Source organism: Dictyostelium purpureum, assembly GCF_000190715.1.
Source record: "Dictyostelium purpureum unplaced genomic scaffold DICPUscaffold_310, whole genome shotgun sequence".
NCBI lineage: Eukaryota > Evosea > Eumycetozoa > Dictyosteliales > Dictyosteliaceae > Dictyostelium > Dictyostelium purpureum.
The window spans coordinates 22,879-38,855 of NW_003519646.1; the positions used below are offsets into that span (position 1 = coordinate 22,879).

A 15,977-nucleotide genomic window follows, 5' to 3' on the forward strand; every position below is an offset into this window, starting at 1 on the left:
ATATTATTTTTATTATTATAAAAAAAATTTGAAAAAAATTTGAAAAAAATTTGAAAAAAATTTGAAAAATATTTATTTTAAAAAAAAAAGGAGATATTTTAATTGATAATGATTTAACGGTTTTTTTATTGATTTTTAAACACCTTTTAAATTATTAACTATTTCTAATTTTTTTTTTTACTATAAATAACTAAAAAAAAAAAAAAATAACCTGGAACTATGCAATTGACTATAAAAAGGGTCTATTAGACCCAAAACTAAAAAACCCTGTTTTTCTAAAAATAACCTATATTCGAACCCCTATAATATTTATAAAATTATAGATTTTAAATTCTAATTACCTTTTCTTTATTAATTGAAAAATTGGTTTGGTTAGGTGATGTAACTCTTTGTGCATTTAGCGGCAATACAAGATGTACCACCAATATGATTGTTTAAAACAACTTGATTTACACCAACTAGTGGTAATATTGGTTGAGGGAGTTCTATTTGTAGTACTATATGTGGTGAAATTGGTGATGAAGTATAACTACATCATAGTGAAATTGAATGTGAATCATTTGATTAAAATCCTGAATCAGATCATTTTTTTTTATATAAATGTTTTTGAGGTTAAAGTTTATTATTTTCACCAAGTTCCTCAGGTGAGCTGTTTTTAATGCACATGTTAATGTTCGAAAGTAATATCCATACATCTCTATTGACAAGAAACAATCTTGAAGTGTCAATATTATTTATTATAAATTGTTTTTTATTTATACTAAATTTTTAATAGCTAAATAACCACTAAAAGAGAAAAAATTTTAATTTTACAATAATGATCCATTCATTAATGCAGATTTCATGTGTTCTTGTTTATAATTATCAACATTAGGTTCTTAAAAAAATATTAAAAAAATTATAAAAAAAACAAAAAAAAATTAAAAAAAAAATCAAAAAAAAAAAATATTATAAGTTAACTAAAATTTTTTTTAACCACATATTTTTTTTTTTTTTTAAAATTAATAATATCTAAATTTATTTATGAAATTCGAAAAAAAGGTAATGCAATTTTTTTTTAAATCTTTTTTTTTTTAAAAAAAAATTTCAAGTTTTTTTTTATTTTTAAAAATTTTTTTTTTTTTTTATAAAAAGTTATTCACTTTAAATATTTAGGAAGAAATGTCAAGAGTACCAATTAGTTTTAATATTTCAGAATTAACATCTATAATTGATGAATATATATGTCCAATTTGTATGGAAACATATTATAAAAAAGAAATTTATCAATGTAGACAAGGTAAGTGATTTTTAAAATAATTTTTTTATTAAATATTTGTTATTAATATCCAACTATTTTATTTAATAACTAGGTCATTGTTCGTGTAAAGATTGTTGGGAAAAATCACTTGAAAGAAAAAAGGAATGTATGCAATGTAAAACCCAAGTAAATTCTTTAAATGACCTCTCAAGAACTAGACAACTCGAGAATTTATTATTAAAAACAGATGTATGTTGTCCATATTCATTCAAAAATATTACTAGAGTAGATGAAAGTGAAAAATTAATTAAAGATAGTAATGGATGTAAAGAAATTATTAAATTAGAAGAATTAGATAAACATATTGAAAAATGTTATTTTGCATTTATAAAATGTAAATACCATGAAAATGGATGCAATGATAAAATCAGAATCAATGAATATGAAAATCCTAGAACCCGTATATCAGGAAATAATTGTGGATACCAACCATATAATTGTGAATATTGCAAATTAAAATTTTTAAAATACAATATCCAAAAACATTATCGCGAATGTCCCTCGATGTTAATAAAATGTAAAGAATGTATAAAAAAAATCAAAAGAGAAGAAATGGGTAATCATTTAGATAAAGAATGTCAAGAGTTAATTATTCCATGTAAATTATCACAATTTGGATGTAATGATAAAATAAAAAGAGGTAATTTAGAAAATCATTTAGAACAAATAAACCACACAAAACATTTAAGTTCAGCAATTGAACACTTGATCATTAAAAATAATCAACTTTCAAATAGAATTGATGAACTAACTAAAAATGGTACAGCTATATAAAAAGTGCAAAATAAATAAAGAAAATGGTTATGTAACAGAAGATAAAGTTAAATTTGATTTACACCTACTTATCCCAAACCAATACCATTGTCATCTTATTAAAATTCAAATTATCAATTAATAATTTATATTAATTTATATAATGCTTATTCTATATTTTTTACACCATCATAAAGTTCATTTTATTAAATAAAAGTTTTTTTAACATTATATGTTTCTTTTTTTTTTTATTTTTAGAAGGTTTTTTTATTAATATTTAATGTAAAAAATTTTATAATAAACTTAAAATTAGTTTAATAATAGTTCAAATACCCACATTTTTTATTAATTTTTTTATTATAATTTCCTTTAAAAAACCTTCACAAAACCATATAAATAATATTATGGTACTGTTATTTTGATGCTTATATTCACACCTCTTCAATAAAATGAAAATATAATATTTTAAAAAAAAAAAAATCATATTTTTATTTAAAAAAAATTCATTGAAACACACACCTCATTTATGCAAAGCAATGGATCATTTAATGGAGAGAAATAATGAACTTTTAGGTGTTATTGAAGAATTAGCTTTTGGAAAAAAATATAGAAATAAATATTTTAATAAAAAATAAAAAAACTTAGATTATAAATAAATGAATTGATTAATAATGTAAAGTTGTTTTTATGTGAACAAATTTTACAAAGAACTTTGAATGCATATTTGAAAACAAAAGAAATAAATATTTTAATAAAAAATAAAAAAATTAAAAAAGTGAAAAAAAAGTTTTTTAAAATTTTTTTTTTTTTTTTAAAATTGTGTGTGCATTATTTTTTAATATTATTATTGTAGATTAAAGAGAAATTTATTAAAGATGGTAGCGGATGTAATGAAATTAATAAATTGGAAGAATTAGATAAGCATATTGAAAAGTGATAAAAACTGGAGGAAAACAATCGACCCAATGATTATATTGTTTCAAAAGATGATAAAGTAGAATTTGAACTTTCAGTTATTTATCCTGAACTAGGGTAAAAAATTTAGTTTATTTTTTGAAAAAAATATAGAGAAAAAAACAATCTTTCAAATGATACAATAAATACTTTAGACTAACACTTTGCCAAAGAGATAGTATAGAGCAACTATGATGAACCTTTAATTCAAATGCTTATTGAAGAAAAAAAAAGAAACAAATACATATATTTCAAAGTATAAAGAAACCCAAAAATACTTAGAAGAAAGTTTAGATCATAGAAATGATACAATAAAATATTGGAAAGAAAATAGTATTGAATATCCAACATTATATTCAATTGTAAGAAATGTACTTTCAGTTGCTTCTTCGTCCGTTGAAATTGAAAGAACATTTTCGGGTGCTAAGTTATAGACAACAGATCAAATTTGGGTTGGGAAAGAATAGAACAACGTGTGTTATTAAGGGAATGGGCAAACATTTCAAGAGTAGATATTGTCGAAAACTCTGTCATTTATAATTATTCAAATATTTCAAAAATGGTATGATTAAATAAAATTTTACAAGAATTTTAAATTTTTTTCATACAAAAAAATAATGTAATTTTAAGTTTTTTTTTTTTTTTTTTTAAGTTTTTAAAATAAAAAAATTAGTCAAGTGGTGTGGGAGTTGGGGAAACTTAGAAATTTTTTTTTTTTTTGTCAAACTTAGACTAATTTTTTTCCCCAATATAATATTTAAAAAAAAAAATCATATTTTTATTTTAAAAAAAAAGTCATTTATTTTTTTTTTTTTTTTTTTTTTTTTTTTTAAAGATATCTTACATATTTTATTAATTGAAAAATTGGTTTGGTTAGGTGATGTAACTCTTTGTGCATTTAGCGGCAATACAAGATGTACCACTAATATGATTTTTTAAAACAACTTGATTTACACCAACTATTGGTAATATTGGTTGGGGTGTTGTATTTAGAAATTCATTTTGATCAAACAAACCACACAAAACATTTCAGTATAGTGATAGAACATTTAATGATTAAAAATAATCAACTTTCAAATAGTATTGATGAATTAACCAAAAATATTAATTTAAAAAAATACTATTGTTTTTTATTTTTTAAATAATTATTTTTTAAATTATAAAAATAACACAAAATTAAAAATATATAAATAAATTAAATGATAGTTTTTTTTATATACTAAAAAATTCATTCATTTTTTATGAAAGTAAACCGATAAACATAAATGAACTTTTTAGTATGGGTGAGATATTTTTATATGGACAATTTTGCAAGTAGCTCATTATAATTAAAAAAAAGTTAAAAAAAAAAATAAAAAAATAAATCACTTATAGAAAGCCGTTTTTTCTAAATTAAAATCCCTAAAAAATACTTAAAAAAATTATAAAAAAATAAAAAATATTTATGAAATTCGAAAAAAAAATTAATGATGAAATTTATTTATAAATTTGCGCACGAAATTCTTTTGGTAATTTTTTTTTTTAAATCTTTTTTTAATTTTTTTTTGAAAAAAATTTTAAGTTTTAAAAAATTCTAAAATTTAAAATTTTTATTTTTTATAAAAAGCTATTTATTTCTAATATTCAGAAAGAAATGTCAAGAGAATCAATTAGTTTTAATTTTTCAGAATTAACATCGGTAATTGATGATGAATAAATATGTCCAATTTGTATGGATACATATCATAAAAAAGAAATTTATCAATGTAGACAAGGTAAATGGTTATAAAAAAAAAAATTTTATTTTAATATTTACCAAATATTTGTTATTAATATCAAACTTTTTTATTTAATAACTAGGTCATTGTTCGTGTAAAGATTGTTGGGAAAAATCACTTGAAAGAAAAAAGGAATGTATGCAATGTAAAATTAAAGTTAATTCTTTTAATGACCTCTCAAGAAATAGACAATTCGAGAATTTATTATTAAAAACAGAAGTGTGTTGTCCATATTCATTCAAAAATATTATTAGAGTAGATGAAAGTGAAGAATTAATTAAAGATAATAAAGGATGTAATAAAATTATTAAATTAGAAGAATTAGATAATCATATTGAAAATTGTAGTTTTAGATTTGTAAAATGTAGAAACCATGAAAAAGGATGCATGGATAAAATCAGATACCATGAAAATGAAATTCATATTTCCACATGTGAATACCAACTATTAAAATGTTCAGATTGTTTTAATGTTTACCTATTTAAAAAAATGAAACAACATTATTTCGAATGTCCCTTGAAGATAATAAGCTGTAAAAAATGTAATGAAAAAATAAAGAGAGGGGAAATGGATAATCACTTAGATGAAAAATGTCAAGAAGTAATTATTCCATGTAAATTTTCACAGTTTGGATGCAATTATAAAATAAAAAGATGTAATTTAGAAAATCATTTAGCTCAAACATACCACATAAAAATTTTAGGTACAGCAATTGAAAATTTAATCATTAAAAACAATCAACTTTCAAAAAATATGGATGAGTTAACTAAAGGTAAGGAATATAAAAATAAATGGATTATTTCAAACTATTCCAGAATTAATCATGATGTTGGTGAATGTTTGATATCTCCTAAATTTGGATATGCCTCAGATCTATTTGATATCAGATTATATAAAAATGGATCTAATAGACAAAATATTGGAAATATAGGTATTTATCTTCTTCCTACAAGCGAAAAAAACATAACATTCTCAATAGCTTTATTAAACAAAGATACAAAAAAGAACCATTTTGAAAAATATTTTAAAAGTAAGTTATAATATTATTTTTATTAAAAAAAATTATTATAATTTATTTTTTAATTTTTTATTAATTATTTATTACATTTAGATGTTGCAGTGTATGGATGGGGATGGCCTAACTTTATAAAAAGTGACGAAATAAATAAAGAAAATGGATATGTAACAGAAGATGACAAAATAGAATTTGAATTTACTCTTACTTATCCTAAACCAATGCCATTGTTAACAAATTAATTTTCAAATTATCAATTAGAGATTAAAAATTGTTATCTTCAGTTTTTACCAATTATCTTTAGCTTATCCATTAAAAAATTATCTCTTTTTTCAAAAAAATTATTATTCATTTATAAAACTTATCAAAATAAAAGCACAAACACATCATAATTTTTTTCATTGAGTTTTTAATTTTTTTATTACAATTTTATTCATATTAGCTCTCTTGACATTTCTAAAATTATAAAAACAACCAAACATGAAATCTGCGTTAATGTATGGATCATTATTGTAAAATTATGTGATTCAAGTAAACACTTTAAAAATATAGAGCAAATTAATGGATTTACTTGTATATTTCAAGAGGTATCAACTTTAAAAAAATTTAAAAAAATCACAAACACAATTTCACTTTTTTTTTTAATTAAAAATATCTAAATTTATTTATTAAATTCAAAAAAAGTAATGCAAAACTTTTATTTAATAAACTTTATGATGGTGTAAAAAATATAGAAAAAGAATTGTATAAAAAAAAATTAAATTAAATTGATAAATTGAAATTTAATTTGATAACAATGGCATTGGTTTAGGATATCTAAGTATAAATTCAAACTCTACTTTGTCATCTTCTGTTACATATCCACCAATATGATTGATTTAAAACAACTTGATTTACACCAAATAGTGGTAATATTGGTTGAGGGTGTTGTATTTGTGGTACTATAGGTGGTGAAATTAGTGATGAAGTATAACTACTTGAATGTAAATGTGAATGTGAATGTGATTAAAATATTAAATCAGATCTTTTTTTTATACAAATGTTTTTGGATAAAGGTTAATAATTTTCAGCAAATTCCTCTTGTGTGCTGTTTTTAATGCACATTTTAATGTATGAAAGTAATATCCATACATCTCTATTGACAAGAAACAATCTTGAAGTGTTGGGAAAAAATTAATGGTTGCGTAAAAAAATTAAAATATTTTTTTTTTTTTTAATTTTTTTTTTTTTTTTTTTAAATTTAGTTTTTTTTAAATATGTCAAAAAAAGATTTTGAAATTTTTTTTTAATTGTGTGCAACATTATTTTATAATATTAATAGGGCAGATGAAGGTGAAATTTATAAAAGATGGTTGTGGATGTAATGAAATCATTAAATTGGATGAAATATACAACTATATTGAAAAGTGATAAAAACTGGAGGAAAGATATTAACCCCAATGATTACATTGTTTCATAAATAATAGTTTTTTTAGGTTCAATATATTTGTCGATAAATATTAATCACAACTCTATAATAATGGAAGAGGAAGAACTACGCCTCATTTTAGTGATTTTAGTATTTATTAATAAAGACAACAATAAAATAATAAAATAATTTCAAAATCAATTGCAGTTACATTTGACAACACTATTTTTAGTTTGTTCAATTTTCATAAAAAAAAATTTATTTTTATTACCCCCAATTTGTTTTATTTTTAAGTTCCTTAAAATTTTAATTTTTTAATTTATGTTTTTTAATTTAAAATTTCTTTATATTTGTTATGTTCTAATATTTTTCCATATAACCATCATAAATTTAAAAAAATGTCAAGAGAGCCAATAAAATATAATATTTCTGAATTGTTATCTGAATTAGATGATGATTATGTATAATTTGTATGGAAACATATTATAAAAGAAATTTATCAATGTAGACAAGGTAAGTGATTTTTAAAATAATTTTTTTATTTTAAATATTTGTTATTAATATCCAACTATTTTTTTTAATAACTAGGTCATTGTTCGTGTAAAGATTGTTGGGAAAAATCACTTGAAAGAAAAAAGGAATGTATGCAATGTAAAACCCAAGTAAATTCTTTTAATGAACTCTCAAGAAATAGACAACTCGAGAATTTATTATTAAAAACAGAAGTGTGTTGTCCATATTCATTCGAAAATATTATTAGAGTAGATGATAGTGAAGAATTAATTAAAGATAGTAATGGATGTAAAGAAATTATTAAATTAGAAGAATTAGATAATCATATTGAAAATTGTAGTTTTAGATTTGTAAAATGTAAATATCATGAAAAAGGATGCATGGATAAAATCAGGTTCAATGAAAATGAAACCCATATTTCCGAATGTGAATACCAACCATTAATTTGTAAATATTGTTATGATTTTTACTTATTAAAAACAATCGAGCAACATTATCTCGAATGTCCCTCAATGTTAATAGACTGTAAAAAGTGTAACAGAAAAATAAAGCGAGGGGAAATGGATAACCATTTAAATAAAGAATGTCAAGAGGTAATTATTTCATGTAAATTTTTAAAATTTGGATGTAATGATAAAATAAAAAGAAAAAATTTAGAAAATCATTTAGAACAAACAAACCACACAAAACATTTAAGCACAGCAATTGAACATTTAATCATTAAAAACAATCAACTTTCAAATAGTATTGATGAATTAACTAAAGGAAAAGAAGATATAATCACTAAAAACATTCAACTATCAAATAGGATTGTTGAATTACAAAAAGGTAAGGAATATAAAAATAAATGGATTATTTCAAACTATTCCAAAATCAATCATAATGTTGGTGATCGTTTGATATCTCCTAAATTTGGATATGCTCCAGATCTATTTGATATCAGATTTTATAAAAATGGTATACAAACTATTGGAAATATAAGTATTTATCTTCATTCTGCAAGTGAACAAAAAAACATAACATTCTCAATGACTTTATTAAACAAAGATACTAAAAAGATTCGAACTTTTACATACTGTCATGGTAAGTAATAATAATATTATTTTTTATTATATATTTTATAGTTTTATTAATAATTTATAATATTTAGATGTACCAAAGACTGGATGGGGATGGTCTATCTTTATAAAAAGTGAAGAACTAAATAAAGAAAACGGATATGTAACACAAGATGACAAAGTAGAATTTGAATTTACAATTACTTATCATAAACCACTGCCATTGTTATCAAATTAAATTTCTAACTATCAATTAATAATTTATATTATTTTTAAAAAATGCCATTTCTATATTTTTTACACCATCATAAAGTTTATTTTATTAAATAAAAGTTTTTATTTATTTTATTGCCACCTTTTCCTCAGCCTTCAGTTGTTCTATATCTTTAAAGCATTTATTTGAATCACATAATTGGTAACCTGATTAAAGAATTTCAAAATATAAAGGATGTTTTAAATCAACCAAATTAGTTTACAAATAAATTTTTTTTTTTTATAATTATTTTTTATTTTCTTTTTTTTATTTTTTTTTTTTTATTTCATTTTTTTTTCAAGGGGTGTCTCAACAAAAAAGAAATTAATGAAATTTTTTTTTTTTTTTTATATATAAAAAAAAAGTAATGCACATAAAAAAAAAAAAATTTTCATTTCTAAATTTTTTTTTTAAAAAAACACATCCAAACCCCCCCCCTTGTTTTTTTTTTTTTAAAAAAAAATTTTTTCTTTTTACAAATTTTTTTTTTTTTATCAATTTTTGTTTTTCAAATGTTTTTTTTTTCAATTTTTTATAAACATCTTAATTTTTTTCAATTTTTTTTTTATTTTTTTTTATTTTTTTTTAAATTATTTGATTTTCTAAAAAACTATGGTCAATTGCAGTTACATTTGACAATATCTGTGAAATCACAGAAATGGGTATTACAAATTTAAAATATAATCTAAAAATAAACACACCCAAATTTTTTTAATATAGTTTCAGAAAATTTTAATAAAAAATATATTCAAAATAAAAAAATAAATAAAAAAATAAAAACACTATTTTTAGTTCAATTTTCATAAAAACAAATTTATTTTTATTACCCCCAATTTGTTTTTATTTTTAAGTTACTTAAAATTTTAATTTTTTTAATTTATGTGTTTTTAAAAAAAATTTCTTTTTATTTGTTAAGTTCTAATATTTTTCATATAACAATAAATTTTAAAAAATGTCAAGAGAGCCAATAAAATATAATGTTTCAGAATTATCATCAGAATTAGATGAAGGTTATATATGTCCAATTTGTTTAGAATCATATTTTAAAAAAGAAATTTACCAATGTAAAGAAGGTATGGAGTGGTAAATAGTTTTTTTTAATATAAATTTCAACTATTAATTTTTTTTATTTTTCAAATAATTTTTAAATTAATTTTTAAATTAATTTTAATATCAGGTCACTGTTCATGTAAAGAATGTTGGATAAAATCACTTGAAAATAAAAAAGAGTGTATGCAATGTAAAATCAAAGTTAATTCATTTAATGAACTATCAAGAGCAAGACAAGTTGAAAGGTTTTTATTAAAAATTTGTGTATGCTGTCCATATTCATTCAAAAATATTATTAGAGTAGATGAAAGTGAAAAATTAATAAAAGATGGTTGGGGGTGTAATGAAATTGTTAAATTAGAAGAATTAGATAATCATATTGAAAATTGTAATTTTAGATTTGTAAAATGTAAATATTATGAAATTGGATGCATGGATCAAATCAGATACAATCAAAATGAATTTCATATTTCCAAATGCGAATACCAACCATTAAATTGTACACATTGTTCTAATGTTTATTTATTAAAAATAATGGAGCAACATTATCTCGAATGTCCCTCAATGTTAATAGACTGTAAAGAATGCAATGAAAAAATCAAAAGAGAAGAAATGTATATGCATATAGATAAAGAATGTCAAGAGGTAGTTATTTCATGTAAATTTTTACAATTTGGGTGTAATGATAAAATAAAAAGAAAAAATTTAGAAAATCATTTAGATCAAACAAACCACTCAAAACATTTAAGTACTGTATTAGAAAGTTTAATCAATAAAAACAATCAACTTTCAAATAGTATTGATTACTTAACTAAAGGTAAAGAACTTATGGCTTCAACAATAGAAGATTTAGTCATTAAAAATAATCTACTTTTAAATAGTATTGATTACTTAACTAAAGGTAAAGAATATATGGCTTCAACAATAGAAGATTTAAACATTAAAAATAATCTACTTTCAGATAGTATCAATGAACTAATCAAAGGTAAAGAACTTATGGCTTCAACAATAGAAGATTTAGTCATTAAAAATAATCTACTTTTAAATAGTATTGATTACTTAACTAAAGGTAAAGAATATATGTCTTCAACAATAGAAGATTTAAACATTAAAAATAATCTACTTTCAGATAGTATCAATGAACTAATCAAAGGTAAAGAAAATTTAATCATAAAAAACAATCAACTTTCAAATAGTATTGATGAATTACTCAAAGGTAAAGAAAATTTAATCATAAAAAACAATGAACTTTCAAATAGTATTGCTGAATTATCTAGAGGTAAAGAATATAAAAATAAATGGATTATTTCAAACTATTCCAAAATTTTTCATTCTCCTGGTCAATTTTTAAAATCTCCTCCATTTGGATATGCTCCATATTTTTTTCATATCCTAATATACAAAAATGGAATGGATACATCTGATATTGGAAACATAGGTGTTTTTCTTAGCTCTGGAGATAATAATAATCAAAAAAATATATCATTCTCAATAGCTTTATTAAATTATTATTCTGAAAATAACTACTCTTATTCATTTAAAAACAGTGGTAAGTAATTGTTTTTTTGGAATTATTATATTATTTTTTTAAATTATTAATTATTTATACATTTAGATATAACACCATCAGGATTTGGATGGAATTGCTTTATAAATGGTAATCATATGAATATAATAACCGGATATGTAAAAGAAGATGACAAAGTAGAATTTGAATTTACACTTACCTATCCTCCTCCAAATCCATTGTTATCAAATTAATTTCAAATTATCAATAAAAAAATTATATTATTTTAAAGAATGCTTTTTCTAAATTTTTGAACCATCATAAAGTTTATTTTATTTAATAAAAGTTTTTTCTCATTTACACAATATGTTTCTTCCTTTTATGAAATTTTTTAAGATTAAATTATTTTTACAATAAATTTTTTTTTTTTGTAATTTAATCATTCCATTTAAGATATTTATATTAAATTAAATAATATTATTGCACAAAACTATTATTTAATGTACAATTATAGTTCTTTTTAGTATCTTTATTTAATAAAGGAGTATGTGTTTTTTTGTCCTGTTAGGTTGAGGATAGATACCCATATTTCCGATATATGTGTTATTATTTCCATTTTTATTAAATCCAAGATTCATATCCAAATAAAGAAGATATCACTGATATTCTGTTAAATTTTAGAATAGTCTGAAATTATTCATTATTTTTAATTTATCAATACTATTGAATATAAAGGCAACCATATTATCATTTATGTTAAATCTGTGAAATAATATAATAATAAATTTAATAAAATAAATAATTTTTGAATTTTAAAAAAAAATAAAAATAAAAAAAAAATAAAAAAAATAAAAAATATGAGTTTGATGGGATTAAATTAAAATAAAATACTTCTAAACTAAAATAATTTTTTTTTTATATAAAATTTTGGGATATTATAATAAAAAAAAATTGGTATCTTTTGGTTGGTGTAATTTCAATATTGATGAGAACGTCATACCATATTTGGCACCCATTCGTGATGATTATTTTTATTTTTTTTAATTTTTTTTTTTTAAAAATTTATTTAATTTTTTATTTTTTTTATTTTTTTTATTTTTTTATATTTTTGTTTATATAAGAAATGATTTCTATAAATACCCTTCAAGTTGAAAGGGTTATTTTTATCAAAATAAAATTAATAAATCATAGGTAATAATAGTTTTAAAAATGATATTAGTGATACAAGTAATTGTATTACTTTTTATTATTTATATTGTACATAATTGTGTATGTATATATTATATTGGAAATAATATGAAAAAGTTATTTTATAATCTAACATGCCCTATTATAATAGTATTCAAAATATAGAAAGATTCATGAAAAAGAAATTAAAGGTCCATTCCCATTACCAATTTTAGGTAACCTTCATAGCTTTTCAGGTAATTATTTTACATTATCCTAATCAATCTATATATTGTATATATCAAATTTAAACTAACACCCCCACCCCACCCCTTTTTTATATAGATCTTCCACATCATGATTGTACAAACTATACAAAGAAATATGGTGATGTAATGAGAATATGGTTTGCAGATTTATACACTGTTATTTTATCCGATGCTAATATCATTCGTAAAGTTTATGTTGAAAATCATGAAAATTTTATGGATAGACCACGTATTCCTGTATGTATATATATAAATAATAAAATATAAATATTAAAAATGTAAATATTAATTTTTTCTTTTATATAGTCATTAAAATATGGAACTTATTTTCATGGTACAGTTGCTTCAATGGGTGAAGATTGGAGTAAGTTTAAAACAAAATAGAATCAAACTATTATTTATATAAATATACTAATTAATTATTTAACAGTTCGTAATAGAGATGTAGTTTCTAGAGCAATGAGAAAAACAAATATCAAACATATTTATGAATTAATGGATACTCAAGTGGATATTTTATTAAGATCAATGGAGAAAATTTCAAAAGATGGTACTGCATTCGAACCTCGTTATTACACTACAAAATATACAATGGGTTTAATGTACAAGTTTATCTTTAACGAAGAAGTTGATGAAAATGAAGATATTAACAACGGTGATATTAAGAAATTGGGTGATCTTATGTCAAGAATTATGGAAGATTTTGCAAGTGGCTCGTTATGGGATGTATTAGAAATCACTAGACCACTTTACTTAAAGTAAATAATTTTCTTTATTAGAGGTTTTGTAATTATAATACCAATACTAATATTTTTTATCTAAAGGTATTTAGAAATGTTTGAAAAAGCTTTCCCAATTTTAATAGAGTTTTTTGAAAAAAGATATAAAGAACATCTCAAGACCTTCGATCCAGAGTCACCAAGAGATTTATTAGATACATTAATTGCTGAATATGGTGGTGGTGATCCAAAGAAAACTACCAAAGATGATTTATTAAGTATTTATTCAAGGTAAGCAGTTCGTAAATTGGGATAACAATCCATTTAAAAGTTTAGCCAAACTATTGTATATATTAACGTTAATATTTCCTATATACTATTATAGTCTTAGTGATTTCTTTTTTGCTGGTGTAGATACTTCAAGTACAACTCTTGAATATTTATTTTTATTATTATCAAATTACCCAGAGGTCCAAGAAAAGGTTCACGACGAAATTAAAACAACACTTAAAGGTAGAGATAGGGTTTTATTAAGTGACAAAGCATCATTACCATATCTTTCTGCAGTTATCAAGGAAACCATGAGATACAGACCAGTTACTTCATTTGGTTTACCAAGAACAACTACCAATGATATTGTTATCGATGATAAATATTTCATTCCAAAAGATTCTCAAGTCCTTATTAACTACCATGCTCTTTCATTCAACGAAAAGTACTTCCCAAATCCACATGTATTTGATCCAACCAGATTTATTAATGAACCAAATAACCAAGCTTTCATTCCATGGTCTATCGGTCAAAGAAATTGTGTTGGTATGTATTTAAATTTATTATCTATTTAAAACTTTTAAATTATATTTATTAACACCCATTCATTCATTTATTCATTTTCTAGGTATGACTTTTGCTCAAGATGAAATTTTCTTATGTATCGCAAATGTTTTATTAAGATATAGATTCAAATCTGTAGATGGCAAAAAAATCAATGAAATAGAGAAATATGGTATCACAACAAAACCAGTAGATCGTTTCAATGTTTTATTAGAAAAGAGAGCTTAATTCAATTAAAAATTTTCGATTAATCCTCTCTCCATTCTTTTTTAATTTTAAAAATAATAATTTATTTTCAAAATTCACTCATAAATTTTTTTTTTTTAACAAATAATAAATACTTTGGTTATAATTTTAAACAATTAAACTAATTTTATAAATTCATAATTTATATTATTTTTATAATTATAAAAATCTAATGTTTTATTTGTTAAAAAAAATAATCAGGGGTCTAAATATTTAGGACTGTAGACTAGATAGCGGTGGGTCTTGTGAAATTGGTTCTGATTTTACGACTATCTGATGTGTTGGTGTTGATGATGAAGTTAGCATTGGCATTGGTGTTAGTGTTAGTGTTAGTGTTGGTGTTAGTGTTGGTGCTGTTATTGTTACTGTTGTTACTGTTGTTACTGTTTTTGTTACTGTCGTTGTTGTGGTTGTGGTTGTTGTTGTTGTCGAACCATTCTCTGTAATAATTGATTTCTTTATTGTTGAATGTTCATGGACAATTTCTTCTCCTTTATTATTATTATTATTATTATTATCATTATTATTATTATTATTATTACCATTATTATTGTCTTCTTTTTTATTATCATAATTTTCATTATCATTAATCTCTACTACTTCTTCTTCTTCTTCCTCTTCCTCTTCCTCTTTTTCTTCTTCTTCTTCTTCCTCTTCTTCTTCTTTTTCTTTTTCTTTATTATCACTTTTTTCTTTTTTTTTTGACCAATTCTTTTCAATTTTAAAAATCCCCTTTCGTTTCTTTATTATTTCTGGTTTTTCTATACCCAATGAATCTCTTATTTGATTAACAATCTCCTGTTTGTATTGATCCTGTTTTTTGAGATACTTTCTAATATCCACTGAAGAACCAATGAATATTTTCATTTCAACCAAAGTATGAAAATTAATTTCATGGTGAGTGACGAGAAATTTTCTTGTTTTATATTGTTTAACCTTTTCTCTGCAGATTATTTCATAACAACGTCTAAAATATTGAAAACGTGATTCCTCATCTATGATGAATAATTCTGGCAAATTCTTTTCAAATTCTTTTCTACTTTCTGTGAAAAGAATACGACCCTTAATTGCTTTCACGAAAGTATGGTTTTCATCAGGTACTGCTACTGTAATCCCACATTGTTTATACATTCTTTTTTTTGTATCATATTCATCCTGTTGGATCTGTAAGTGA

At 21.7% G+C, this 15,977-nt stretch overlaps 4 protein-coding genes across 4 annotated transcripts; 3 read left to right on the forward strand and 1 right to left on the reverse strand.

Moving 5' to 3' along the window:
* Positions 1-1,206: 1,206 nt before the first annotated feature.
* DICPUDRAFT_7370 (uncharacterized protein) lies at positions 1,207-8,572 on the forward strand (the record flags this gene model as incomplete). Its single annotated transcript, XM_003291914.1, has 2 exons — positions 1,207-1,279; positions 7,776-8,572. Coding segments are annotated over 2 exons (870 nt in total), but the record flags the coding sequence as incomplete, so codon positions are not given.
* A 1,368-nt stretch (positions 8,573-9,940) lies between these two features.
* Positions 9,941-11,872, forward strand: DICPUDRAFT_99195 (uncharacterized protein). The gene is made up of 3 exons (XM_003291915.1): positions 9,941-10,084; positions 10,189-11,610; positions 11,677-11,872. Exons 1-3 carry the CDS (start codon positions 9,964-9,966, stop codon positions 11,820-11,822), a joined length of 1,689 nt encoding a protein of 562 aa, XP_003291963.1. The 5' UTR covers positions 9,941-9,963; the 3' UTR covers positions 11,823-11,872.
* Positions 11,873-12,777: 905 nt separating this feature from the next.
* Positions 12,778-14,785, forward strand: DICPUDRAFT_156647 (uncharacterized protein; the record flags this gene model as incomplete). Its single annotated transcript, XM_003291916.1, has 8 exons — positions 12,778-12,795; positions 12,908-12,992; positions 13,081-13,241; positions 13,311-13,368; positions 13,435-13,762; positions 13,829-14,014; positions 14,109-14,539; positions 14,622-14,785. The coding sequence occupies 8 exons, from the start codon at positions 12,778-12,780 to the stop codon at positions 14,783-14,785; spliced, it is 1,431 nt and encodes a 476-aa protein (XP_003291964.1).
* A 438-nt stretch (positions 14,786-15,223) lies between these two features.
* On the reverse strand, positions 15,224-15,958 carry DICPUDRAFT_73207 (uncharacterized protein; the record flags this gene model as incomplete). Its single annotated transcript, XM_003291920.1, has 1 exon — positions 15,224-15,958. A coding segment is annotated over exon 1 (449 nt), but the record flags the coding sequence as incomplete, so codon positions are not given.
* Between the last annotated feature and the right edge of the window lie 19 nt (positions 15,959-15,977).